Source organism: Symphalangus syndactylus, chromosome 5 (genome assembly GCF_028878055.3).
Source record: "Symphalangus syndactylus isolate Jambi chromosome 5, NHGRI_mSymSyn1-v2.1_pri, whole genome shotgun sequence".
In the NCBI taxonomy this organism is placed as follows: Eukaryota; Metazoa; Chordata; class Mammalia; order Primates; family Hylobatidae; genus Symphalangus; species Symphalangus syndactylus.
The window spans coordinates 120,277,501-120,304,577 of NC_072427.2; the positions used below are offsets into that span (position 1 = coordinate 120,277,501).

The 27,077-nt window shown below is 38.4% G+C and overlaps 1 protein-coding gene across 10 annotated transcripts in view; it reads left to right on the forward strand.

Moving 5' to 3' along the window:
* Positions 1-27,077, forward strand: part of MYO5A (myosin VA) — a 229,535-nt gene that overhangs the window by 110,098 nt on the left and 92,360 nt on the right. For all 10 annotated transcript variants that reach the window (XM_063640681.1, XM_055279175.2, XM_055279180.2 and 7 more), the window contains exons 5-10: positions 5,533-5,689; positions 11,670-11,813; positions 14,011-14,092; positions 14,742-14,849; positions 16,742-16,848; positions 26,438-26,703. In XM_063640681.1, the coding sequence (XP_063496751.1) occupies positions 5,533-5,689; positions 11,670-11,813; positions 14,011-14,092; positions 14,742-14,849; positions 16,742-16,848; positions 26,438-26,703 (864 nt within the window). The remainder of the gene's footprint in view (positions 1-5,532; positions 5,690-11,669; positions 11,814-14,010; positions 14,093-14,741; positions 14,850-16,741; positions 16,849-26,437; positions 26,704-27,077) is intronic.

Sequence of the window (27,077 nt, forward strand, 5' to 3'; positions counted from 1 at the left end):
TATAAACTCAAATCTCCTGGTCTCCCTGAGTCTCCATTTTGTCATCTATGAAATGGAACAGTGTCACTGATGATCTAGCTTTACAATTACAGGTTTCTGTGGTATGCATTTGTTATCTTTATGTTTGATGGGAACTAATGCATAAACATTTTAATTGAGGGGAGACCATGGTAGGGAGCTGTGTAACAAAGCAGAAGCAGCATTGTGTAGACTTTCCCCTGGAAATCAAGAGATGTGGGATGTAACAACCCAGCTCTACTCTATGCCAGTCATCGGGCTTGGACAAGCCATTTAACCGCTTGGTGTTACTATTTCCTCCAAAGAGTAAAATATAATGTCTCTCCTGCTACTTTGGAGGTGAAAATTATATTAGGTGATACACGCAAAAACACTTCGAAAAATACTAAGTTCTATTCAAATGTAAGCTATTCTTATCATCATAGTCATCATCATTATGGGGCCTTATGTCTACATTTCTCTTTTCATTGACTTGAGCCTCTCATCTGGTTTTATTATTTCTGAATTAACTTATCACCAGGCCCTTCTTTAGGGTGGCCCCTTCCGTCATTTGGTTATGTGGTCTCAGGGTGCGCCACTGTCCAGAGGTTCACTGGCTAAGTGCAAACTATTACAGATGACAAAATGTCTTCTGTTTCAGCTGAAACTCAGCTGCCCTGTGATGCTAAGTATCCTATTTGTGCAAATAGGCTTTAAGTAATACATGGTCCCTCATAAAGATAATTTTATATATGTTATATAAAGGTGGGTTAACTTAAATTAATAAATATCTACCATATTTTGAGGTCTACTGTGTACCAAACATGGTTCCAGGCATGTAATCCTCATTATATCCCTGGAGCTGATCACCACTGCTTTACAGGTGAGGAAAGTAGCTTGTCCAGGCCATATGCTAATAAATGGTATCTTAAGAGCTGAGATTTGAATCCAGCTTTGAGACTGAAGCCTTTCTTCTTCGTCATTTAGTTTTCTTACTTTCAACTACCTGGCCCTATTCTAACAGGTCTGTTCCCTCACATTAAGATGGCATAGTTCTATTTCTACATCTTTCATTTAGCCTAGAATATCTTGCTCCATGCTTTTTTATCTGTCTGATTTATATTTATACTTCATTATCCCACTCAGGTTTTACTTTCAGACGACCTCAGCTCACAGTAAATGATTTCCCTTTAGAAGTCTCCATTATATGAGTATCTTAATCTGTTTTATACTGGTATATCAGAATACCAGACTGGGTAATTTATAATAAACAAATTTATTTGGCTCATTGTTCTGGATGCAGGAAAGAGCAAGGTTGATAGGCTACATCTAGTTGAGGGCCTTCTTGCCACGTCATCTTATGGTGGAAGGTGGAAGGGTAAGAGAACATGTAAGACAGAGACAGGAAGGGGGAGCCAAGCTCATTCTTTCATCAGGATGCCATTACTGCAATAACCAACCCACTTCCATTATGACTGCATAAATCCATCCATGAGGGCAGAGCCCTCACGACCTAGTCACCTTTTTTTTTTTTTTTTTTTAATACAGGGTCTCACTGTGTCACCCAGGCAAGGGTGTAGTGGCACAGTCATGGTTCACTGCAGCCTTAACCTTCCAGGCTCAAGTGATCCTCCCACCTCAGTCTCCCAAGTAGTTAGGACTACAGGCATGTGCAATGATGCCCAGCTAATTTTTTCTTTTTTGTAGAGATGGAATCTCACTATGTCGCACAGGCTGGTCCCAAATTCCTAGGCTCAAGTGATCCTCCTGCCTCACCTTCCCAAAGTGCTGGGATTACAGGCGTGAGCCACCATGCCTGGCCTAGTCACATTTTAAAGTCTCACCTCTCAACGCTGTTGCATTGAGGATTCAGTTTGCAACATATGAACTTTGGGGAACACATTCGAACCATAACGTTAAACTACTAGTTTGGGACTTACTGAATATTATCTACCCCAGAAGGTTGCAGCAGGAATAAAATACAGTACATATTAGAGAACTAGAGTATGTAAAAGTTATACACAAATATAATTGGCTATTTCTGCTCTAGCATCTTTATATAACGTATAGGCTCTGTACTGATGGAACAGAAAACTCAGGTTGATTTGAGAGGATCTGATAGCCATGTGACAGGCTTCTCACCAGGAACTGAGTGACCTCAGCAAGTATCTCTAGGGAACACTTGTTTTCATTTCCTGAGGAGTCTGTCTGCCTCTCTAAAGCACAGCATTCAACAGTGCCAGCAACCATTTTCATAGTAAATATTTATGCTTCAAAAATAAAATTAATATTATAATTGTAAACTCATTGTATAGTATTAACTTTAGGGTTTAAGCATTTTCTTCTTGAGACTAATTAAAAGTAGAAATCAGAGAGACACATAGAGCAGAGCAGCTTGATTCTGATGAGTGATGATGTAGAAAAACTTAGCATCTCTCTAACAAGAGAGAGATTAAAGTCTCGATGAAGCCACATCTTTAAGACACTACGGTAAAAACACAGTTTTGAAAGAAAGCATTTTATTACACTAACTTGATATTTTCTCTTTTTAGCAAGGGATCAGGTAAAGGGAGAAACAATTAGATTGGTTGCCTGCAAAAAAATAAAGCTCTAGATTTTGTTTCACATGGCCATGTTTGTTTGTAAGCTAAAAATTTAGACCTAGGTGCAGGTGCGTGTACACTTTCATCAAGGTACATGACAGCACTCAGTGGGTGGTTATCAGAGAGTTAAAATCAACATAGATGGAGATATTAAATCGTGTTATACATTACTCAGGTCTGAGGCAAGCATAACTTAATTTCCTTGTTGATGACATCAATATAATTGAAAGTATGTTTATTAAGTTTACAGAGGACAAGTTGATGATCTTGGAAGATATGAATAGTGTTTGGTATGACCATGATAAACTAGAGAGATTACATATTTTAAAGGGTAAAATTCAAAAGGAAAATCTATAAAATAATACATTTCATACAAAATGAAAACTGTAAGGGAAGACCCGACAGACCAAATAGATATAAGGTCACTGATGACCATAAGGAAAATAAAGTCTAACAGACACCCTCCCCCACCCCGCCTCTCTCTCTCTCTTTCTTTCTCTCTTTCTCTATCTCTCTCTTGCTCATCCTTCAATAATTGTTTCCTGGGGTTTCAAGTGCTTCTACATAATTTAACTCCATTTCCTTATTCCCACAGAACCTGGTTTTCTCCTAATGATCATATGAGTCAATTCTGGTATTACCCTCTCAATTCTGGTATTACCTTCTCTGGAAAGGCTTTCCTGACATCTCCTCCTCACATCTCCTACTGGTTCCATACCCTTCCTTGCTACTTTCATAGTATCTTAGATTGACCTTTTTTAAAGCAGTTACTTCCAACTGCATTTTAACTGTGTCCTTTCTAGTCTCTCTCAATTGACTATGACCCTAGAGTCTTTTATTTCCATAAAGTGATTAGCACATTGTGGCTACTTATTATGTGTTTGTTAAATGAACGAAATGAAGCAGTATTTTTAAGTGAGGGCTTTTAGTTCACATTAGACCTTCTGGAAACAGGTCAGAAGAGCTCACCTCCACTCCAAAGCACCCAGTACCCAGCCTATTTAGGATTATTGTGGAGGCCCTTGAAAGGACTGGCCAAAGCAGAAATCATAAATCTGTCATTACTCCATTTTTCAGCTAAATTGAGTGATCTGCTCTTTCCAAACTTCTGATTCTGAGCCTTCATTTATGCTATCCCCTTTGCCTGGAATGTACCCTTCCCGACTTCTGTAGTCCTTGCTTGCTTTCTCTTACTCATTTTTGTAGACCTTGTTCAGCTGTCATCTCTAGGGAACCTTCCCTGATAACCTCTTCTTCCTCTTACTGCCCCATCACATGTATTACAGTCTTGAATTGTTGGCCTGTCTTTCCTATTAGATGACTGTCTTAGTCCAGTTTCTGCTGCTATAACAGAATACCACAGACTGGGTGATTTATACAGAGCAGAAGTTTATTTGACTCACTGTTCTGGAGGCTGAAAAGTCCAAGAGCACAGTGCTGGCATCTAGCAAAGGTCATTCAGTAGTAGGAGGGCACATGAGCATGTGAGGCAGAGAGGAAATCAGCTTAAACTCATCCTTTTATCAGGAGCCCACTCCCATGATAACTAGCTCACTCCTACATTCATGCCATTAATCCATTCCTGAGGGCAGGAGCCGCATGACCTAATCAGCTCTTAAAGGCCCCACCTCCCAGTATCATCATGTTGGCAATTAAATTTCAACATGAATTTTGGAGAGAACATTCAAACCACAACATCCATCAACCACATGAGGATACAGATCATGACTTATTTAACGTATAGTTGAATAAAGCCAAGCCAGCAAATGGACTATTTCTTCTCTAGTGATGAGGATACTTTAGTAGGAGCTAGAGTTTGTAGGAGACGCCATTTTGAGGATTGTTAGCTGGTAGATAATTTAAAATATTTTAAATGGTTTTGTAACTTTAATTAAATAGTATAAATTTAAATTTCTTTGCTGTGGCTTCAAAGAGTATCTCCTGAAGTGGTTGACAACAGTACTGTAAGATATTGAAGTAATTCTTTAGGAATAAAATAATATGTTTGAGATTTGTACACATACGAATTCAGAGGCCCTCTATTGCAGATTCATCCTTAGTAGTTGTGATGCTCTCTAATTTAATGCTTGATATCTTTTTCCTCTGTGTTATTTTTTAATTTATAAGTAGATATTATTTTTAGGAAATATCATTCTTATGTTCCTTTCCACATTGCTGCATGTATGAACCAGCAAAAACTCACTGTGCCTTATCACAAAGAACACAGAAGAAATAATGTTAATCACATTCCCAAGTGGGCAGTGGAACAGGAATTAAAAGAAATTAAAGAATGTGTAAGCAGAAACTCAGTTGTATGTAACAAAACTCAATTCCCCCTGAGAAAGAGAAAGAGTTAGAGTCTTTTAAAAATTAACTGCCTGTTTTTCTTTGGCTAGTGAGCCTTATCTCTCCTCCTTTCTCGGGCATTGTGAAGACCCTGTTTCTCTAGCTGTGCAGCTGCAAAGTCACTAGACAGATAAACCCAAGTCATAAAACATGTTTTTTCTTGAAAAGAAATGATGTAATGCATGTCTCAATTAATTAAATAACTGTCTTTGTTTCTCACTTCTGTAATATGCTTCCCCCTGCACAGATCTCCCCCGCGCCCCATGAAATGGTTAAAAGGTAACTTAACACTTTGTTCAGGGCTCAGTCCTTTGGATGTTAATCTGACTCGGCTGGTGCACCTAAATAATAAATATCCTCCTCAACCCCATCGGTCTCTCTGATTCCTTAAAAAAAAAAAAAAATCCTGCAACATTTCCAGTGGCCAGTATGGGGATTGAACCTGAGACCTTGGCGTTATCAGCACCAGTAACGACCAAAAAATCCATTAATTGGCCCCCTACTTCCATAGAGACCATAGGTTCCCTTATCAATCCTGCTACAGGCAGCAATGGCAGTTACTTTTTTAAAAATTTTTATTTTACAGAGATGAACGAAATCAGTCCATCATCGTAAGTGGAGAGTCTGGGGCAGGAAAAACAGTCTCAGCTAAGTATGCCATGCGATACTTTGCAACTGTGAGTGGTTCTGCCAGTGAGGCCAATGTGGAGGAAAAGGTCTTGGCCTCCAACCCCATCATGGAGGTAAGACAGCAGAGTCTTCGGCTTTCTTCCTATATTCTCTTGATAAGAAACATGCTCAAAAAATTGATTGATACAGCATGTCTCAGAAAGCCCGGGATCTCCCAGCCACTAAAATTAAGAAAATACTTTTCTACATGTTTATAAAAAATCTAGGAAAAATAAAAATTTGGTAAGGTAGACATTTTAAGTAAAGCCCAGCTATAGCAGAATCTGTTTTAGTCTATAATCCTGAATTTTTGACCTACCAGCGAAATTGTTGCCCCTAAATACCAGGCAGCAATTAAGTTTCCTTCTCCTCATTAACTGACTCATGTCTATTGTTCCTTTCCTTGTACTAGAAGTACAAGTTACTTATTTCCCCCAAGTCCTGAGTTCTTATTTATGCTCCTTCTAAAACATAAGATTTGTTATGCTCAAGTATGAATGAATTTCGTTATTCCTTTGCCCATATTTCATTTTCTGTACTTAGTCCAACCTAAGTTGGCTTAAATTTTAATATAGCTAAAGTTCTAATTTTTTTTCCAGATTTGAACTATAAACTTAAACTATGATCTCCATAAGCTTTTTGTTGTTGTTGTTCTGTCAAGCACATGACACAGCTATAGGTTCGTAAAAGACATTCAGTAAGTGTAAGGTTTTGACAGGGAAAGAACTATGAAAGAATGTGCTTTCAAAACTCGAATACCCCATATACAAAGTAGAAATGCCTATGCCAATGAAAATGGCACTAATTGTGTGAGAATTTGAGTATTTTAGGATTTGTAGATAATTATTTGTCTATTAATATGATTTTTGGAAAGTTATAGTTTTATATGAAGGCTTATTAAATGGAGAAAAATTACTTTTGTTAAATGGAGAGAAATTAATTTGGACATGCAGAAGCAAACCTTCCTTGTTAAAAATTCAAATCGGCATTTTTTTATTCCTGTCTTTTTCCTTTGTCAAGCCTTATTTGTCACCCAAACACAGATGGAGTTAAAATCGGCCTGGTGCACCTGTGGTACAAGTGGTTTTTGCGATAATCTATCTAGAGGTAATTGTGCTTGGTTTGCGGTGCTGCGTGTGACACTTCAGAACAGAATGCCGTGACCTCTTATCATCTGTAGGGCTGCTCTCTAGAGCAGCAGGACTTCTACTTTTTGGGATAAAAACCAAGATATGATGGAGAAGTTCAGAGGCTTCATGGGCTGGATGTGCTATGGAAAAAAATACTGGGAATGCTTTCTGAAATAGGATGAACAGGAAGAAACAGATGTTTGCACTGAAAGAGAGTAGTGAAAATTTCAAGCAAATATTAAGATTTTGAAAGAATGTAAGCTACAGATACACTGCTGGATGTCACTAGTGTTAATATTGGGGAAATAGAATCCGTGGAGCCGGTTTTTGGTTTGGGGTCAGAAAACAACAGGACTTCTTTTCTTGCTGTTGTTGTTTTGACTGGTTTTGGTCATGACAAATTCTTGGTATTTGACAACAGTTCCAGCCATTTTAGTCCCTAGCATTAGAATATCCCAAAGTCTTGAATGTGATGGCATTAGGTAATCCCATTTCTTCTGGGCCTGGACCATGTAATACTAGGATTTGAAGTTGTCTTTGAGGATAACTTCAGTCTAGAATGAACCTTCTAGAATTTTTCATGAGTTGAGTGAACTATTTTATGACCTCTTTCAAAAAAACCCAGCTTTATTGGTTTTTCTACAACACAGATTTGAATTGTATTAGTAGGAATGATATTAAAAATTTGGAATAGCCACTGTCTTGGTCCATTTAGTGTTGCTATAACTATAGCCTCAGAGTACCTGAGGCTGGATAATTTATAAAGAAAGAGATTTATTTAGCTCATGGTTCTGTGGGCTGTACAGTAAGCATGGCTCTGGCATCTGCTAGGCTTCTGGTGAGGGCCAGCATGCTGCATAACATGGCAGAGAATGTCACAGGGCAAGTGGACACACACAAACAGGGGAAACTTGAGGGCCTCCCGACTTCATAACAACCCACTCCAGTGGAAATAAATCCGGTCCCGAGAGAACTAATCCAGTCTCACAGAGGGAGAACTCACTACAGGAGAACTTTACCAAGGCTTTCACTGTAGATTTGCCCCCATGACCAAAACACCTCCCACTAGACCCCACCTCCCAGCACCTTCACATTGGGGATCAAATTTCAACATGAATTTTGGTGGGGACACGTTATATCCAAACCACAGCAGTCAAAGATAATACTTACAATATGCAATTATAAAGAATATGCCCTGCTTGCTGGGATGAACATAAAAGATGAAGGGATCAGCTGTGCTCACCTGCTTCCTTCTCTATTATTTAGTCTGTCTAAATAATTTGAAATTGTTCATCTATAAGAATTTGGATTAAGAAAAATTTGGTAAAGAGTTGAACTAATTTTCAATAACTACAGAAAAGGGCATCTCAATTTGAAAGATGGAAATGTAATATGGAGCTGAAGATCAGTTACTGGAAGAAAACATAGGTAAAATATTGAGTATGTAGTCTGAAAAATTTGTAGCTTTAAATCGCTTCAGTACTATGTCCCTATATCAGAGCCCTTTGCTGGGATGTCAGGAAAGGCATATCTGCGTCTCCAGTGATGTGCTGAAACTCCTCATAGGATAATGAGCATCCTACATGGTTAACGTTACAATCCAGGGTCTAAAGAGATATGCACATTATTCTTTAAAAAGGAAGCTCCTCATTCTCAGCATAGGTTTCTTTTGCAAAATGTGAATGATGTGCAGATAATTATTCTATTTGCTCCATTTCATGATGTTTTCATTTTTTCCTGGAAATTTTCATCATAAGATGGGAATAGCACACTGAAACTTTTTTTTTTTTTTTTTTTTAAGAGACAGGGTCTTGCTCTGTCTCAGCCTGTCCTAGGCTGATCTCAAATGAACTCCTGGGCTCAAGCAATCCTCCTGCCTCAGCTTCCCAAAGTGCTGGGATTATGGGTATGAGCCACTGTACCAGGCCTGGATCTTAATTTTTTTTTTTTTGAGACAGAGTTTTGCTCTTGTTGTCCAGACTGCAGTGCAATGGCATGATCTCAGCTAACTGCAGCCTCTACCTCCTGGGTTCAAGCGATTCTCCTGCCTCAGCCTCCCAAGTAGCTGGGATTACAGGCACATGCCACCACGCTCAGCTACTGTCGTATTTTTAATAGAGATGGGGTTTCACCGTGTTGGTCAGGCTGGTCTCGAACTCTTGACCTCAGGTGATCCACCCGCCTTGGCCTCCCAAAGTGCTGGGATTACAGGCATGAGCCACCGCACCTGACCAATTGTTCTTTTTTAATTTCAATAACCATAATTGAATATTTTCATCTCCATTTAGTAAAGAAGACTCATGCATCATTACATTAAAATAGTAAAACCAAGATTACCAAGATCACAAAATTTATTTTTTCCTTTAGTGGCTTCTTCCTGATTAAAGTGAATATAGTATTAGGGAGTCGCTTGTGAATACAGTGCTTATATGGCAGAGGCAACAATTGAGGGAGTGGACAAAAGATACTGTTTATGTATAGAAATGTCTTTCCCTATCAGGTTCAGGACTTAGAATCAAATAATTTTATTTTATTTTATTTTTTTGAGACGGAGTCTCGCTCTGTCACCTAGGCTGGAGTGCAGTGGCACAATCTCAGCTCACTGCAAGCTCCGCCTCCCGGGTTCACGCCATTCTCCTGCCTCAGCCTCTCCGAGTAGCTGGGACTACAGGCGCCCGCCACCACGCCCGGCTAATTTTTTGTATTTTTAGTAGAGACGGGGTTTCATCATGGTCTCGATCTCCTGACCTCGTGATCCGCCCGCCTCGGCCTCCCAAAGTGCTGGGATTACAAGCGTGAGCCACCACGCCCGGCCAAATAATTTTATTTTTTAAGAAGAACCCTAGAGCTCCACTATCCTAGTCAATTTACATTTGAGGATACTAATACTCCTCAAAGAGATTAAATAATGACAAGTTGATAATAGGGCCTGGTCTGATAGGTCTTTGGGCTTCTAATTCATTTGTTCTTTCTACCATTGTTTGTCTATGTTTAAATATGTTTTACTCGAAAACAAAAGGATCTGCTTCAACTCTAGCCGATCCCTGCCTCTTCTCACAGTGTGGTGGTGTTTCGGCGGGTGGGCCACTCTGATGCCCAGTCTGAGTAGATGGGGAGAGATGATATGTGGAAGGCGGGGTAAGAGTTGAGGAAGGAGGAGAAACTGTGGCCCACACTTCCTCCACTTGCTTAGTTACTGGCAGGAAAGTGCTTAGGACAGTTACTAATATTTGTTGAGTGTTTATTGAGTAGCTGCTGCTACTTCTACTACATGTAACCTTTCATTTGCTCTTTGGAAGAATATATTGTGTTGAGAGAAAAGTCTGCATTTATAATTAATCTCCTTTTCTAGATAAAATAGTGAGACCATATACAGACTTTTTGCTGTGGTGTTTTATAATATCAAGGGGGCTAACATCTGAGTAAATGAATAGATAAATTATGTGAGGCTACATTAGATCCTTCTGTAATTTTGCCAGGAAGATATTCTTATTCTTATTTTTTTTAGAAAAGCATTTAAAATGTTAATCTAAAATATGGCAGTGTCCTCACTGCCAAAACAAAGTAGGATGATGTCTACACTCTATTTCAGAAGGTGAAAATATATTTTCTTTGATTGATCAAAGAATCTAATGTGTTGACTTGTATGGCTATGTTACTACTGTTTTCATTACTTACATTTGTATCACTCTTAAAACTACATTGTATTTTCACATCTTTCTCTCTGCTGTGGTTTCAATATACTAATCCTGACATAGGCTTTACACAAGTGAAAGATATTAATCTTTTATGAAATTTGCTTATTAAACATTTAATATATGCATTATGTAAACACTTGCTTTTCTAACTACATCTTTGTTTTTTGCTTTGCCTTAAAAAAATTTATAGAAGCAAGTTACCTAAATCAGAAAGACATATGTCATTAAAATTTTTAAGGTTATATAAAACATTTAGCAGCAAGTTATATTCTCTGCATTCTGTAGCAGATATTTTGTAAGCTAGATTTAACTGTCAAAATCCAAAGCCAAATTTTACTTTTTCTGGTTCTGAAAATGGCCTTTAAATTGAGTGGGTAATACTAATACTCTGCTAATAAATAGTCTAACTGGACCTTTGTTGCCACAGGATAAGGTGATAGAAACATCAGGCTAAAGAGACCCTGAACACCAGAGCAGCATTTCCAGGAAATATTCATTGGTCTTAACCATCTTATTTATGTAAAGCAGGTGAAGTTTTTTGGAAAAAAAAATAAAAACCTGAAGCTTACCTAACAAAGCCTATGCCTTGGCAGCTCCCATCCTCGTTTGTTCTCTTTCTTTGCTGGCATGAATGTTCAGATAACCCAAAAGGTGTTATAAAAATGTTCTAACCTCTGAGTTCAGGTCTGCTGTTTCTGAAAATCATTTTTGTGAGAATAACAAGACAAATAAGAACTATTAGCATATATCTGTGTGATTGTGCAGTGAGCAAAGCATACACCCGTGCCTGCAGTGGCAAAAGTGGTTCTGTTCTTAAAAGAATAAGCTTTGGTCGGGTGTGGTGGCTCACGCCTGTAATCCCAGCACTTTGGGAGGCCGAGGTGGGTGGATCACAAGGTCAGGAGCTTGAGACTAGCCTGGCCAACATGGTGAAACCCTGTCTCTGCTAAAAATACAAAAATTAGCTGGGCATGGTGGCATGTACCTGTAATCCCAGAGGCTGAGGCAGGAGAATCACTTGAACCTGGGAGGCAGAGGTTGCAGTGAGCCGAGATCGTGCCACTGCACTCCAGCCTGGTGACAGAGCAAGACTGTCTCAAAAAAAAAAAAAAGATCAATTTTAAGGACCTGTGTTCTACTCTATCTTTTCTCTCTCTGAGCAGATTCTGTAAATGTCATGTTATGAATTACACTTCTAAAATCTTACTTTCTCCCTTGCTTTTTAGTCCATTGGAAATGCTAAAACAACCAGGAATGATAATAGCAGCCGTTTTGGGAAGTATATTGAGATTGGTTTTGATAAGAGATATCGAATCATTGGTGCCAATATGAGAACTTATCTTTTAGAGAAATCCAGAGTGGTATTCCAGGTAAGCCAGCCATATACACATATGTACTTGTGTTAGATTGCTGTATAATTGTTGAGTCCATGGTTGCTGGTATGCATTTTATTTCTAGATACTCTTGAGCATATTATGACAATATTACCTCCAACCACACTTGGACTGAAGCCTGTAAAATGGTGCCTGTTAGAGGCAAGGGAGTACCACTTAAACGCTAATAGTCTTTGGGACTGGTCACTTTTAGGTTTGACTTTTTCCTACAGGTGCTTGCGGGAAAGCTTAGTTGAGAACAGGTGCTACTAGTTTAGTCTTGTCTCTCATATTTCCAAATGATAGGGAAGGCATTGTTCCATGCTCTCAATAAGTTACAGTTTGAACTCTGTTCAAGAAAAAAAATTATCTTGTCCTCTTTCCTTTCTTCCTTCTCCTCTCTTAGAATATATTATTGTTTAGGTAGAATAGTGAGGGTTAAAAAAAAATCTTCACAACCCAATTGTGAACTACTATCAAAAAAACAGTTGATGCATCCGTGTAGGGTTTACATCCACATGTATGCTCTTGGTCCCTTTTGATTGGAACATGGGAGATATGGGAGATACTGTATATTTACATCACTAGCAAGCATACATTTATATATTTATAGGTATGGATTTATCACACACTCTCAGTATAGGGCTTCTGTAGACCCTACTGCTTGCCTCTTGCTGTGAGATTTGGGTTTCATTAGCCTCAACTGCATGCCCACTGCATCGAGGTCCAAATACCCTTGACACTGCCATGTAACAGCGTCCACAATTTCCATAGCCCAGGTCTGTCATAGGATTGAAAGTGTCTGAGAATTTGAGCAGTCTGAAGTTGCTCTGGCTTTGACTTTGGGGCTGTGCCTGATTTATGGCCACCTAAAATATAATACTTGATTTGCATAGTAAGGCAGTACAAATGAAGTATTATATTTAATATCTAGGTACATACAGAACAGTGTTACTATGCTGATGGCTATTTCTATAGGTTTTTTTGAAAAGTGTCTACTTTGATAACCAGAAGAAAGAATGGGTGAAACAGAGGTAGATCTAAGGGAAGATTCAAATATTAGAGTTCAAATAGTAGAGGTTTGATTGATAGGTAAGTGAGTAAGCAGGGAGGAAAGATGGTTCTTGGTCAGTATGTGACCAAAGGCTAGTAATGCTTAATACAAAATGGTAAGGCCCAATCCTTATTGTCTTGTTTAGAGACACTGAACCATTTCTAGCAGTTTCCCAGTCTCCAGTGATATAGAATGTCAAGGATGTTTGGCTTGTCAAAATGAGTCACACAATCAGAAAAGGCATACTTGTATTGTCCTTTATGTACAAAGAGGACCTAAGCATTTCTGCAGACTCACAGGCTTTTCTAGTTTCTGTGTGCTGAACCACCTGGTCTCTTGTTTAATCATGCTTGTGGTCATTGGTATATTGGTAATTTGTTCAGTGGCTTCTGTCCCTATAATAGGTTTTCTTTTCCAGACATCAGCCACCTGTGGGCATCAAACCTGACCTTGGCCTTATTAATACGATTCATTAGCCACCTGAGTATACTGTAAAAATCAAGGATATAGTGATAAACTATTAGGTGTATGAACAATATTATTGCAACTGTATTTTTTAGATATATATGTGGAAAAGACTCTCAGGAAATACTGAAAAATTATCTTAGAATTTATATGTGATTTATTTTCTATTTTATACAGCAGTTATTGATTTAAAATGTATAAACTAAAATGATATAGAAGATGTACGTTTGTGACTTTCTTACAAATAACCACAGTAGATGGTCCAGTCTACAATATGGCAAGAATGGGATTATTCTTTTTTCAAAGCATTTGGAAGACTGTGAATCTAAGAGGTACCATTAGAAAATAGTATTGAGTATTGCAAAAAAAATGGTTTTAGTTTCCCCCAAAAGCACTGATTATCTTATGATTGTGGACATATATCAAGCTGTTCACTAGTTCAGAAAGCATTACTATCTGATATTTTATGTTGAATTTGAGCAACACACACGTACTCATACATATGCCAATAGACTATAAATCATAAGATTTAATAATCAGAAATAAGTATTAGGAAATATTGGAAAGTATAATTTAACCAATTGAGATAATTAAATATTAAAATCTTATTTTATGATAGAATTTCCTGAATTTTAGATTAAAATGCTGTAATTGAAAACTCTTCTTATTTCAAAGGCAGAAGAGGAGAGAAACTATCATATCTTCTATCAGCTTTGTGCCTCAGCAAAGTTACCTGAATTTAAAATGCTACGATTAGGTATGAATATGGCATTAAATTTATTGTTCTGGTATTGTTTTCTGTTAATTTCCAAGTTCCTAAATTTACTTGTTGAAAAGGAGCTTATCTCATGCTGGAATACTTACGGATAATATGATAAAAAGTCAGCAGTTGGCTTCAAAATAACCCATGGGGGTAGAGGAGGAGTAAGTGGCTGTATAAATTGGCCTGGAGGTGATTTTAGATGGCTGTTGAAGATGAGTAATGAGTACCTAGGGGCTCATTCTCTTAGTCTCTCTACTTTTGTATATGTTTGATATTTGCTTTGATTAAAAGAAAAAAAAATTTAAAGGAGTTGATTTGTTAGAGGCCAGTAGGGTTTCTTATGAGGGGAGTAAAGGATTTGAGGAAATTATTCTAGTGTGTAGATTGGAATAAAACCTTTAGGAAAGGACTATTTATTTTACCAATTAACATAAATAAACTATAAATATTTTACCCCATTTATTTAATTAAATTTTATTTAATTTTTAATTTTTTGTTAAAATACAATTGAAAACACAGGCAGTCGAACTCTAGACGCTGTACACTCAACTGTGCTATCACCACCTCTGATTTAGAGTGGACATAAGGGTAGAAGGCAAGGCTTTTTCATAAACCAGAAAACTTTTGTTTTTCTTCATTACAGGAAATGCAGATAACTTTAATTACACAAAACAAGGAGGCAGTCCTGCGATTGAAGGAGTGGATGATGCAAAGGAGATGGCACACACTAGGCAGGCCTGCACTTTGCTAGGTAATGTCACTTTATTCTCGAGCTCTTATGAGGAATAGCTGTTTTACTCAAGCAACCTTTGTTTAGAATATTGGCTTGACTTTTTATTAAGTGGCGAGTATTGCTAGAAGATTTAATATTCCACATAGAACACATTTAGACAGCAAATGGGCAGGAGGTTTCTTTTTGGGATGATGGAACTGTTCTAGAATTAGATTGTGGTAATGGTTGTGCGACTTTGTAAATTTACTAAAAATCATTGAATGGGTGAATTTTATGGTATGCAAATTAGCCTTCAATAAAACTGTTCAAAATATATATTTGGGGCATCAGGGGAGGGCTACTTGTAATTCTTTGCTTAAATTTTTTAAAAATCTGAAACCTGAAGCTAAGTGAAATGGGCTCCTCTACAAGCTCGCATTTTGTAGGAGCTTTTGGTTTATTTGTTTGGTTTTGGGGATCTTTCTGTGGCTGGGAAATGTGGCTGAGTTGGCATCATGACACAACATTACATTACATGTAGTTTATTCCAGCATTTTTTTTTCTGTTCCAACATTTCTGAAGCAGCTCAGATGTCACTATCTTGTTTCGGGGATCTAAAAAATGTTGGGCCTGCATGTGAATAAATTAATCTTTAGAACTTGTCGTCTACAACTTAAAGAAAAAAAAACCTCAGAATATAGATAACTCTAAAATCATATGATGGCATTTTGAGTAGTACCCTCAGGTGGGTTAACTTAATTTAAAAGCACTGCTAATTACAGTGTGGACCAGGACCACTGTGGGCCTTGCTAGAAATGCAGAATCCCGAATCCCGTCTCAGACCTACTGAAACATAATCTGCATTTTATCAAAATCTATTGGTGATTCATATGCATATTAAAAGTTTGAAAATCACTGCATTTCTTCTCGGGCTAAATCTGTTTGTAAATAGTAAATTTGTGAATTTGAAAAAGCCATACAGAGGTTGCAGTGAGCTGAGATCACACCGCTGCACTCCAGCCTGGGTGACAGAGTGAGACTGTGTGTCAAAAAAACAAAAAAGAAAAAGCCATAATGCAGGAGATGGTAAAAAACATTAATTATAGGGTCATTACTGAATTATCCTTTCTAAGATTACATATTTGGAAATAATTTCACTGCTTCTATTTGCATGTAATTATATCTAGTTTTCTGGAGATTCTTATGTTATTTAAAAATGAAGCCAGATCTGATAAAAGCTGAAAGCTGTCCAGCTTTCTCATCCTGCCTTATCCTTCAGGTTCTGCTCTAATACTGTATTTGGACACATACTCATCAGGCTGGGATATAGCATCAGCCCAAACGCTTCTAATCTTGGTGTCTCTTTGACTTATACTTGGTCTGTAGTTTAAAGAAGTAATTAAATAATTACTTTTTAAACAGCCTTAAGAAGTAACAGCTTTATTAGGCTGTATCTGGAGCAGAGATAAATAGAAATAGTAATACGATTAATTTTAAACCAGTGTGTGACAATTATGACAATAATTTGTTTAGCACTTACTATGTGTCATGTGTATTAAGTATGCTATGTGCATTTAATCTCATTTAATCTTCACATACTTTGAAGTAGTCACTATTATTTTCATATCTCAAATGAGAAAATGGAAACATAGAATACTGAAGTTACCTGTCCATTTGAGATGATAGGTCTGTAGCAGAGCCAGTTCTCAAGCCAGATCAGCCACAGTTAGGAGCCATGTTATCCATCCATGATGCTAAACTGCCTAATGTGTTAATGTCAACAAAGGTGAAAGTGTTGTTAGCTATGACACGTTATAATATGCACAACATTTGGCAATATTCAGGAATTAACAATAGGCTTAAAATTGTCTGCTGTAATTGTTTAGTTTCTATTCTGAAATTAATCACTTGTTCATTCACTCTCGTTTCAGGAATTAGTGAATCTCATCAAATGGGAATTTTCCGAATACTTGCTGGCATCCTTCACTTAGGCAATGTTGGATTTACGTCCCGAGATGCAGACAGCTGCACAATACCTGTAAGTTCAGAATAAGCTTTAGTGGGATGGCAGTTGAATTGTGTTTTAGATTTGTAGATTGTTTAAAGAAGCAATATAGTTTAAGTCTCTCTATCAATATTATCAGAAATATAATTATCAAAGACATATATTATCCAAAGGAGAATCTCAAACTGAGAATAAAGAAATATGCTAATCTCTGGTGCATAGTGATTTTGTGTGTGTGTGTGTGTGTGTGTGTGTGACAGAGAGAGAGAGAGAAAGAGAGAGGGTTGGATAGATGAGATTAGTGACTATGATGCAGATGCGGCCCCACAAGTTCAGAAACTCATGGAAGTTAAAGCTATTAGGGATCATATCATGTCCTTACTGAAATGTTTCAGGACTCCCCACTGCCTTCAGAAGCAGACCCAACACTTTACTTGGCATGACATGACATGAAAGGGCCTTCATGACTGACCCCTGACTTCCTATTGAGCTTCTTTCTCATTGCTTCTCACACTCTACATCCAGCCATTTCCATGCCAGGCTGTTGCTCTCTCCTGGCTTTGCTCAGATTCTCCCTGCTGGGGTACGTACATTGCTCTTCTTCCCTAACCAGCTCTTACTCACTTCTCACAGGCTGATCTCTAGCATCTCTTCTTAGATACACACTCACCCTTCTGCTTTCCTTTATTGTAGCGCAAATCACATTGTTCTATAAAGGTCTCTCTTGCTTGCCTTTACCCACTAGGATTGAAGTCCTTGTGGATAGAGCCATGCTATTCATTGTGGTATTCTTAATTAAGGCCTTAATTTAAATGGTGTTTATTCAACTCACTTAGTTGCCTTTTTTCTCTGGATCTATAGCCTCTTGGGTAAAAACAGATTCTCTACTCCTGTAAGAACAGAATCTATTTTTTTTTTTTTTTTTTTTTTTTGAGACAGAGTCTTGCTCTGTCGCTCAGGCTGGAGTGTGCACTGGTGCTATCTCGGCTCACTGCAAGCTCCGCCTCCCGGGTTCACGTCATTCTCCTGCCTCAGCCTCCCAAGTAGCTGGGACTACAGGCAGCCGCCACCACACCTGGCTAATTTTTTGTATTTTTTAGTAGAGACGGGGTTTCACCGTGTTAGCCAGGATGGTCTTGATCTGACCTCGTGATTCGTTCACCTCAGCCTCCCAAAGTGCTGGGATTACAGGTGTGAGCCACCGTGACCGGCCTGAAAAGAATCTGTTTCTTGTCTTTTCTGGATATAGTACTTTGATACTATATTAGATGTGTGAGACATGATATAATATAAAATAAATAACTTTATGATTTGAAGAGAAAACTTGTTCTGTAACTTTTTTTTTTTTTTTTTTTTGAGACGGAGTTTCGCTCTTGTTGCCCAGGCTGGAGTGCAAAGGCATGCAATCTCGGCTCACTGCAACCTCCGCCTCCTGGGTTCAGGCGATTCTTCTGCCTCAGCCTCCTGAATAGCTGGGACTACAGGTGCACACCACCATGCCCAGCTAATTTTGTATTTTTAGTAGAGATGGGGTTTTGCCATGTTGGCCAGGCTGGTCTTGAACTCGTGACCTCAGATGATCCACCCACCTTGGCCTCCCAAAGTGCTGGGATTATAGATGTGAAGTGTGAGCCACCGCATCCAGCCCTGTAACTTATTTATTAGTCCAAGGGCCAAGAGCTAGATGGGCAGACAGTTTGGTTTACAGAAAGCCTGATCATCATGATTTTCTTTATGAACATTTGAGGTGTAATTTTCCTAAGCTATGGGTCCTAATTTTAGATGCATGATTTCTCCTCCCCTCCCCTAGCCTCTTTTCCTAATGGTGGTTTTGTAAAAGGCAAAATGATGATTCTAATTTAAACCCTGTTTTCTTCTAATGAAACATTGCTAGTCTTTTAAAAAAGAGCTTTGTTGAGATATAATATACTCATTTAAAGTGTACCATTAAGTGGCTTTTAGTGTATTCACAGATATGTGCAACCATCACCACAGTCAGTTTAAAATATTTCCATGACCTCAAAAAGAAACCAAGTACCCTTTACTTATTGTTACCTATGTGTCTATTTCCCTACCCCTAAGCAACCATAAATCTGTTTTCTGCCTCTATAGATTTGCCTGTTCTGGACATTTCATATAAATGGAATCATATAATATATGGCCTTTTGTGACTGGCTTCTTTCAAAATTCATCCATGTTGTAGCACGTGTCAATACTTTATTCTTTTTTACGGCTGAATAATAGTCCATTATATGGAGATACCATATTTTGTTTATCCACTGGTTGATTGATTGATATTTGAGTTGTTTCACCTTTTGGCTGTTATGAATAACACTACTCTGAATGTTGGTATACAAACTGGATTTTTAAAAAAGAACTCATTGATTTCTGCATCACTATCTTTCATCTTTGCCCTTGTGACCTTTCCCCAAATGTCAAGCTTCTCCTAATCAAGAAAGTCATGACTAATGTTATGTCACGTATGTCGCTTCACTATGAGTCTTACCTAAAATTTGAGTGTACTGTTTTCCTATTTGAGATGTCTAGAAGTTATTAATATCATCTTGGAGGAATAGTACTTATAGTTCCCAGAAGTTCCTTCCATCCAGTTCTTGTAATTCTGTGATTTTTATTTTCTAACCAGTGCTTGTCAACTTTGTTGATTTGATGATAGCTATAACTACTACAATTTCACTATTTGGGGTAAGTGGAGATTAAATTAGTTTTTGTTTTGTTTTCTTTTTTTCTTTTTTTCTTTTTGAGATAGAGTCTCGCTCTGTCACCTGGTCTAGAGTGCAGTGATGCGATCTCGGCTCACTGCAACCTCCACCTCCTGGGTTCAGGCTATTCTTCAGCCTCAGCCTCCCGAGTAGCTGGGATTACAGGTGTGTGCCACCGTGTCTGGCTAATTTTTGTATTTTTAGTAGAGACAAGGTTTCACCATGTTGGCCAGGCTGATCTCGAACTCCTGACCTCAGGTGATCTGCCTGCCTTGGCTGCCCAAAGTGCTGGGATTACAGGCGTGAGCCACTGCGCCTGGCCTTAGATGAGCTTTAAAGGTTACTGGTAAGACATCTCTATTTGATAGTTCTGCCCCACCTTGAAGGCATTTGCTGAACCCAGTGACCTTGAGCTTTGGGTTTCATAGCCAAGTAAGCTACAGAAGACAAAGACTGAACACAGGACCCATATAAACAGGGGAACACAAAGACTCCTGCCTAAAGCTGAGACCCTAAGTGGGGAGCTAGTAATCAATTTGCCCACCACCCACTCCAAGAGTATAAAGAAAACCTAACCTGACCCACACTTTGGTGCCAAGTAGAGGCAGAAAACTAGCTCCCTAAAAATTTATAACAACAAACTGACTCTCACACATATTCATTCCCAGACCGATTTCATAGTTCCTGGAAGGTCTCAAAAAATGACATACAGAAAATATAGCTTAAATTGATCCTGGGCTGGTAGTGGCCTAGGCGCCTGACAGAAGCAACTGCAAATCTACTTTGGAGGACCCACCTTCAGTCTAGGCCTCAGTGGAGTCCCATCAGAAAAGTTACAAGAAATATTGACTCACAGTCAAAAATCACAAGTCCCCCAATGAAACAAAATAGGAGCTAGGAGAAACGACAGATAGCAGAGTCATACCTGCTAAGAATGCCAAAATAAATTAACAGCATATTTGGCACAACTGAAGAGAAAACTGATAAGCTACAAGATAGATGTGAAGAAATTGTCCAAAATGTAAGATAGGACCCAAAGATAGCGTACTTGAAACAGTAGTTAAGAGAGAAGAAGGATAGAGTAATAATGTCTAATTTTAATCTAATGAAAATTCATAAAGGAGAGAAGAGAGAGAATGAAGCAAACATAATATTCCAAGAGATCATTACTAAAAAAATTTTAGAACTTGTGAAAATGACTAACCCACATATTCAGAAAGTCCAGAAAATCCCAGTTAGGATAAATAAAAAGAAATCTACTCCTAAGCACATCATAATGATATCAAAGACAGAGGAAACTTAGAGAGATTAAGAGACTGCCCTTGAAGAAATAGCAATTAATCTGATAGCTCACTTCCCAGCTGCAGCTATACAAGCCAGAACACAGTGGAATAATATCTTCAGTGTGCTTAGAGTGGAAGCTATTAAGTTAGAATTATATATCCAGTTAAAATGTCTTTCTAGAATGAATTAAAATTGGAAGCATTTTCAGACAATTAAAAACTTATGAGCGGCCCGGCGTGGTAGCTCACACCTGTAGTCCCAGCACTTTGGGAGGCTGAGGCGGGTGGATCACCTGAGGCTAAGAGTTTGAGACTAGCCTGGCAAACATGGCAAAACCCTCTCTCTACTAAAAATACAAAAATTAGCTGGGCATCTCATGCGTACGCCTATAATCCCAGCTACATGGGAGGCTGAGGCATGAGAATTGCTTGAACCTGGGTGGCGGAGGTTACAGTGAGCCGAGATCGCACCACTGCACTCCAGCCTGGAGGATAGAGCGAGACTGTCTCAAAAAAAAAAAAAAAAAAAGCTTATGAGAATCTGCTGTTGCCAGTGAGCCCTCACTAAAGGAAATATTAAATATTAAAGTATATAGTTTAGGCAGAAGGAAAGTGATCCCAGTTAGAAGATCTAAGCTGCAAGAAGAAATGAACTAAGAAGTTAGCAAAATGTAGATAAAATTTGATTAATTAAAATAATAATAGTATATTGATCTGGTAAAAGATAGAATTCCCACAAGACATGTATTAATTACAAAGGGAAAGATATCATTACAGTCAAGAAACCTGGCAGACATTCCCTTAACCAAATGATCGCAATTGATAGTACCAATATTTGGACCAATCGATATCACATAGCTCTGGATATGACACACTCAGCAGAGTGCAACACCACTTCTCTGGTATTTCTGCCCAAATCTAATCATGAGGTAACATCATAGAGACCCAAACTGAAGGAGTCTTCAAAAAGTCAAGGTCACAAAAGACAAAGAAGAATGAAGAACTGTTCATGTTAAAGGAGACTAATGAAACATGATAACTAAATTCAATGCATGATCCTGTATTGAATCCTGGACCATAAAAATTAATTATTTTTTGTAGAGAGCACTGTTAGGCCAACTGGCAAAGATTGAATTAGATCTGCAGGTTATATAATAGGGTTGTATCATTGCTAATTTTCTTGTTTTGTTCATTATACTACACTTATGTAAGATAATGTCCATGGTTTTTAGGAAATGCACACTGAAATATTTAGATAAAAGGGGCATTGTGTTTGCAATTTACTCTCAAAAGGTTCTGAAAAAGTAATGTATATATATATGTGTGTGTGTGTGTAAAAGGGTAAGAGAGTGATAAAAGAGAATGTGGTAAAATGTTAATATTTAGGGAATCTGAGTGAAGGGAATTTTTTGTACTATTCTTGCAACTTTTCTGTTAATCTAAAATTAGATAAAAAGTTTAAAATATAAAATGAATCTCCAGCCCCCTACCCTGCCCCCCTACACAAAAGGTAGAACTAAAGTATTGCATAACAGAGGATAAATTGGAATGGGATGTTTAGAGTTAGTGTTACTTAATTACATTATGTTAATTATAAAACAAAATAGTAACAAAATAAACCTTTCAAACTAGTAGAGAGGAAAATGGATTGAAAAAAATCAAAATGGCCGGGCGCGGTGGCTCACGCTTGTAATCTCAGCACTTTGGGAGGTCGAGGCGGGCGGATCACGAGGTCAGGAGATTGAGACCACGGTGAAACCCCATCTCTACTAAAAATACAAAAAAAAAATTAGCCGGGCGTGGTGGTGGGTGCCTGTAGTCCCAGCTACTCAGAGAGGCTGAGGCAGGAGAATGGCGTGAACCCGGGAGGCGGAGCTTGCAGTGAGCCGAGATTGCGCCACTGCACTCCAGCCTGAGCGACAGAGCGAGACTCCGTCTCAAGAAAAAAAAAAAAAAAGAAAAAAATATAGCAAGAAAGAGGGAGAAAAACAAATGTTGAAAAGCAGGACAACCAAAAGAACAAAATAAGATAGAAATAATTAAAAATGGACTAAATGCTCCAGCTAAAAGATTTAGATTGTTACACTGGTTAAAAAAATTCAGATATAACCATGGAATACTACCCAGTCATAAAAAAGAATGAAATCATGCCCTTTGCAGCAACATGGATGCAGCTGGAAAACATTATCCTAAGTTATGCAAAAACAGAAAACCAAATACAACATGTTCTCACTTATAAGTGGGAGCTAAACATTGGGTGCACATGGTCATAAATGGGAACAATAGACACGGGGGAATACAAGAGAGGGTAATGGTTGAAAAAAACTACCGATTGGCGGCCATGCACGCTACCTAGGTGATGGATTCATTCATACTCCAAATCTCAGCATCACACAATATTCCTTTATTGTGTACATGTGCACAAAGCTGCACATGTACCCCCGATACTAAAATACAAGTTGAAAAAAGAAAAAAAAAAGTTTCAGGTATATACTTTTAAAAGAGGCATTCCTAAAATATAGAGATACAGAAAGTTTGAAAAAAAAAAAGTTTAGAAAAGACATGCTAGCTAGGACAAAACTGGCAGCACTGTGCGGGTATTGAACAAAATAGACTTTGAGGCCAAAAGCAGTGCTAGAGGGAAATAGAGTGACTTTGCAATGATAAAGATTTTATTCACTGTGCATCGTGCGTGCCTGTAATCCTAGGAGACTGAGGCAGGAGGATCTCTTGAGCCCAGGAGTTTGAGGCTACAGTGAGATACGATTGTACCACCACACTCTAGCCTGGGCAACAGAATGAAATCCCATCTCTGAAGAGAACAGATTTTATTCACCAGGAATATGAAATAGTGCTAAACTTCTATATACTTAATGACATAGCCTCGAAAGATATATAGCAAAAATCAACAGAAACCACAAGAAGAGACAAATTTGCTATCAGAGTGGAAGATTATTGACTTCTCTTAATTATTGATAGGTGAAGTCCAAAAATGAGTAAAGCTGTGGAGAATTTAAACTAAACAGTTAACAATTTTGATGTAATAGAACAATAAGGTAACAACATTCAAGTAGAATATGTTTACAGAGTGCTGACCCACTTTTTTTTTTTTTTAATTTTAAGAAAATTGAGATGGAGTCTCGCTCTGTTGTCCAGGCTGGAGTGCAGTGGCACTATCTCAGCTCACTGCAACCTCCACCTCCTGGGTTCAAGCAATTCTCTTGCCTCAGCCTCCCCAGTAGCTGGGATTACAGGTGTCTGCCACTACAAGCAGCTAATTTTTGTATTTTTAGTAGAGACAGGGTTTCACCATGTTGGCCAGGCTGATCTCAAACTCCTGACCTCAGGTGATCCTCCTGCCTTAGCCTCCCAAAGTGCTGGGATTACAGGCATGAGCTACCATGGCCGGCCTGACCCACTTTTAAATGATGCCTAATTCTAAATACATACATATATATGGCTGCTTATTTAAGGGAGTTGAGCAGGCAGTGGTGCTGATTTGTATCTAAAGTGATTACTTAGGAGAAAGGGGGATGAAAGAAGGAAGGGGTGCTTGAGTGTCAAGAGTCTAGAGATGAGGGTGTCAGGAGACCCAGGTTCTAATGCCAACTCTGACATCAATTGCCAGCTGATTTTTGACAAGCTATTTGTTCTCTTGGATCCTATTTCCTCAGTTATCCGCCAGAGACAATGTTCACCCTCCCTATGCCCCAGGAATGTTGTCAGATTTGACTGATACATGTGATTGAACATGTTGAAAAATATAATGTACTAACATGGATTAAATTAGACAAGTATTTATCAAACATCTACTCATGCAAGGCTCATAGAAGATATTCTAGGGGGTACAGGGATATGTAAGTCATGGAAGTCATTCTAAAAAGTCAGACAAATAACTATCAAGTTACCTTCTTACAACCATTCAGTGGCCTCCCATCGCTTCAAGGATAAAGACCAGCTAGCGTATAGCCTCTGTTTCTGTGATTTTAACTCACATTTTCTCCCTCATTCAGCTTCAACCCTTCCTATTGATGATTTCCTTCCTACCACAGAATGTTTTTGTTTTTTTTTATTATACTTTAGGGTTTTAGGGTACATGTGCACAATGTGCAGGTTTGTTACATATGTATCCATGTGCCATGTTGATTTCCTGCACCCATTAACTCGTCATTTAGTATTAGGTGTATCTCCTAATGCTGTCCCTCCCCCTCCCCCCACCCCACAACAGTCCCTGGAGTGTGATGTTCCTCTTCCTGTGTCCATGCGTTCTCATTGTTCAATTCCCACCTATGAGTGAGAACATGCGGTGTTTGGTTTTTTGTCCTTGCGATAGTTTACTGAGAATGATGTTTTCCAGTTTCATCCATGTCCCTACAAAGGACATGAACTCATCATTTTTTATGGCTGCATAGTATTCCGTGGTGTATATGTGCCACATTTTCTTAATCCAGTCTATCATTGTTGGACATTTGGGTTGGTTCCAACTCTTTGCTATTGTGAATAGTGCCGCAATAAACATACGTGTGCATGTGTCTTTATAGCAGCATGATTTATAGTCCTTTGGGTATATACCCAGTAATGGGATGGCTGGGTCAAATGGTATTTCTAGTTCGAGATCCCTGAGGAATCGCCACACTGACTTCCACAATGGTTGAACTAGTTTACAGTCCCACCAACAGTGTAAAAGTGTTCCTATTTCTCCACATCCTCTCCAGCACCTGTTGTTTCCTGCTTTTTTAATGATGGCCATATCTCACTGTGGTTTTGATTTGCATTTCTCTGATGGCCAGTGATGATGAGCATTTCTTCATGTGTTTTTTGGCTGCATAAATGTCTTCTTTTGAGAAGTGTCTGTTCATGTCCTCTGCCCACTTTTTGATGGGGTTGTTTGTTTTTTTCTTGTAAATTTGTTTGAGTTCATTGTAGATTCTGGATATTAGCCCTTTGTCAGATGAGTAGGTTGCAAAAATTTTCTCCCATTCTGTAGCTTGCCTGTTCACTCTGATGGTAGTTTCTTTTGCTGTACCACAGAATGTTTTTGCCAGCTGTTTCCTTGGCTTGGAAAATCCTTTTCTCCCCCTTTCACCCAGTTAGCACCTTTGTTTTCTCAAGGCAACTGTCTCCTGCTTCCAAAATAGAGCATATTCCTCTCACATGGACTCGGCATGGTGTCCTTGGTCTTTGTGGTATTTTTCATTTTAGGGAGCAATCATTTGATTAATATCCATTTCCTCGAGTGACTATAAGTTGTAGGAGGGCAGGGACCATGTTTGTTTTTGTTTTCTGGTGCATAGTAGCACTCAGTAAATAATTGTTGACTAGCTGACTGATTTTTTTTATTGAATGAATGAAGATGCTTTAAGAGAGGTACAAACAAATACTATGAAGAGTCAAAGGAAGAGGGAATTTTTGAAGTGAGCCCCAGAAGAGATTGCAAAATGCTGCCTAGATGGCAGTTTAATGGATGAATGTGATTATTATCACTAATCATCTTTGAGTGACCTTGGTGTTTGTTATAACAAAGAAATTGCTGGATTTTATTTGTTAACTCTTTGTTAACATTTTCCAGGGGATTCTTATTTATCTGGTCATAGGAAATAACTCATTATCTTTTGGCAGCCCAAGCATGAACCTCTTTGCATCTTCTGTGACCTCATGGGTGTGGACTATGAGGAGATGTGTCACTGGCTCTGCCATCGGAAGCTAGCTACTGCCACAGAGACATACATCAAGCCCATCTCCAAGCTGCAGGCCACAAATGCCCGTGATGCTTTGGCCAAGCACATCTATGCCAAGCTCTTTAACTGGATTGTAGATAATGTCAACCAGGCTCTCCATTCTGCTGTCAAACAGCACTCTTTTATTGGTGTGCTAGACATTTACGGGTGAGTATATTTGGCTAATTGGTCTGCCAGAGAACATTTCTTTCTAGAACTTATTAAGTAACTCTAAGTGGGCATTTGATTCTGTTTCCTACTGGTAAAGAGAAGGGAAACTTTGCCTACGATAATTCAAGTATACCTTGATGATGGTGATGCAATTGCATGTTGCTTAAAATTTAACAAAAACAAAAAAAATAGTTCAAATCTGGAACTAATATACTTAGCTAGTGCATAGACTTAATTGGTTTTCAGATGCTCATGTGGTAAATTATCACTGAAATTCTAAAAATCTAATTTTATTTGCTAGTTTGCCTTATTTGGGTACCTGTCTTTAGCTGTTAAAAATCCTTCCTTCATATTTGTGCCTGTTTCATACT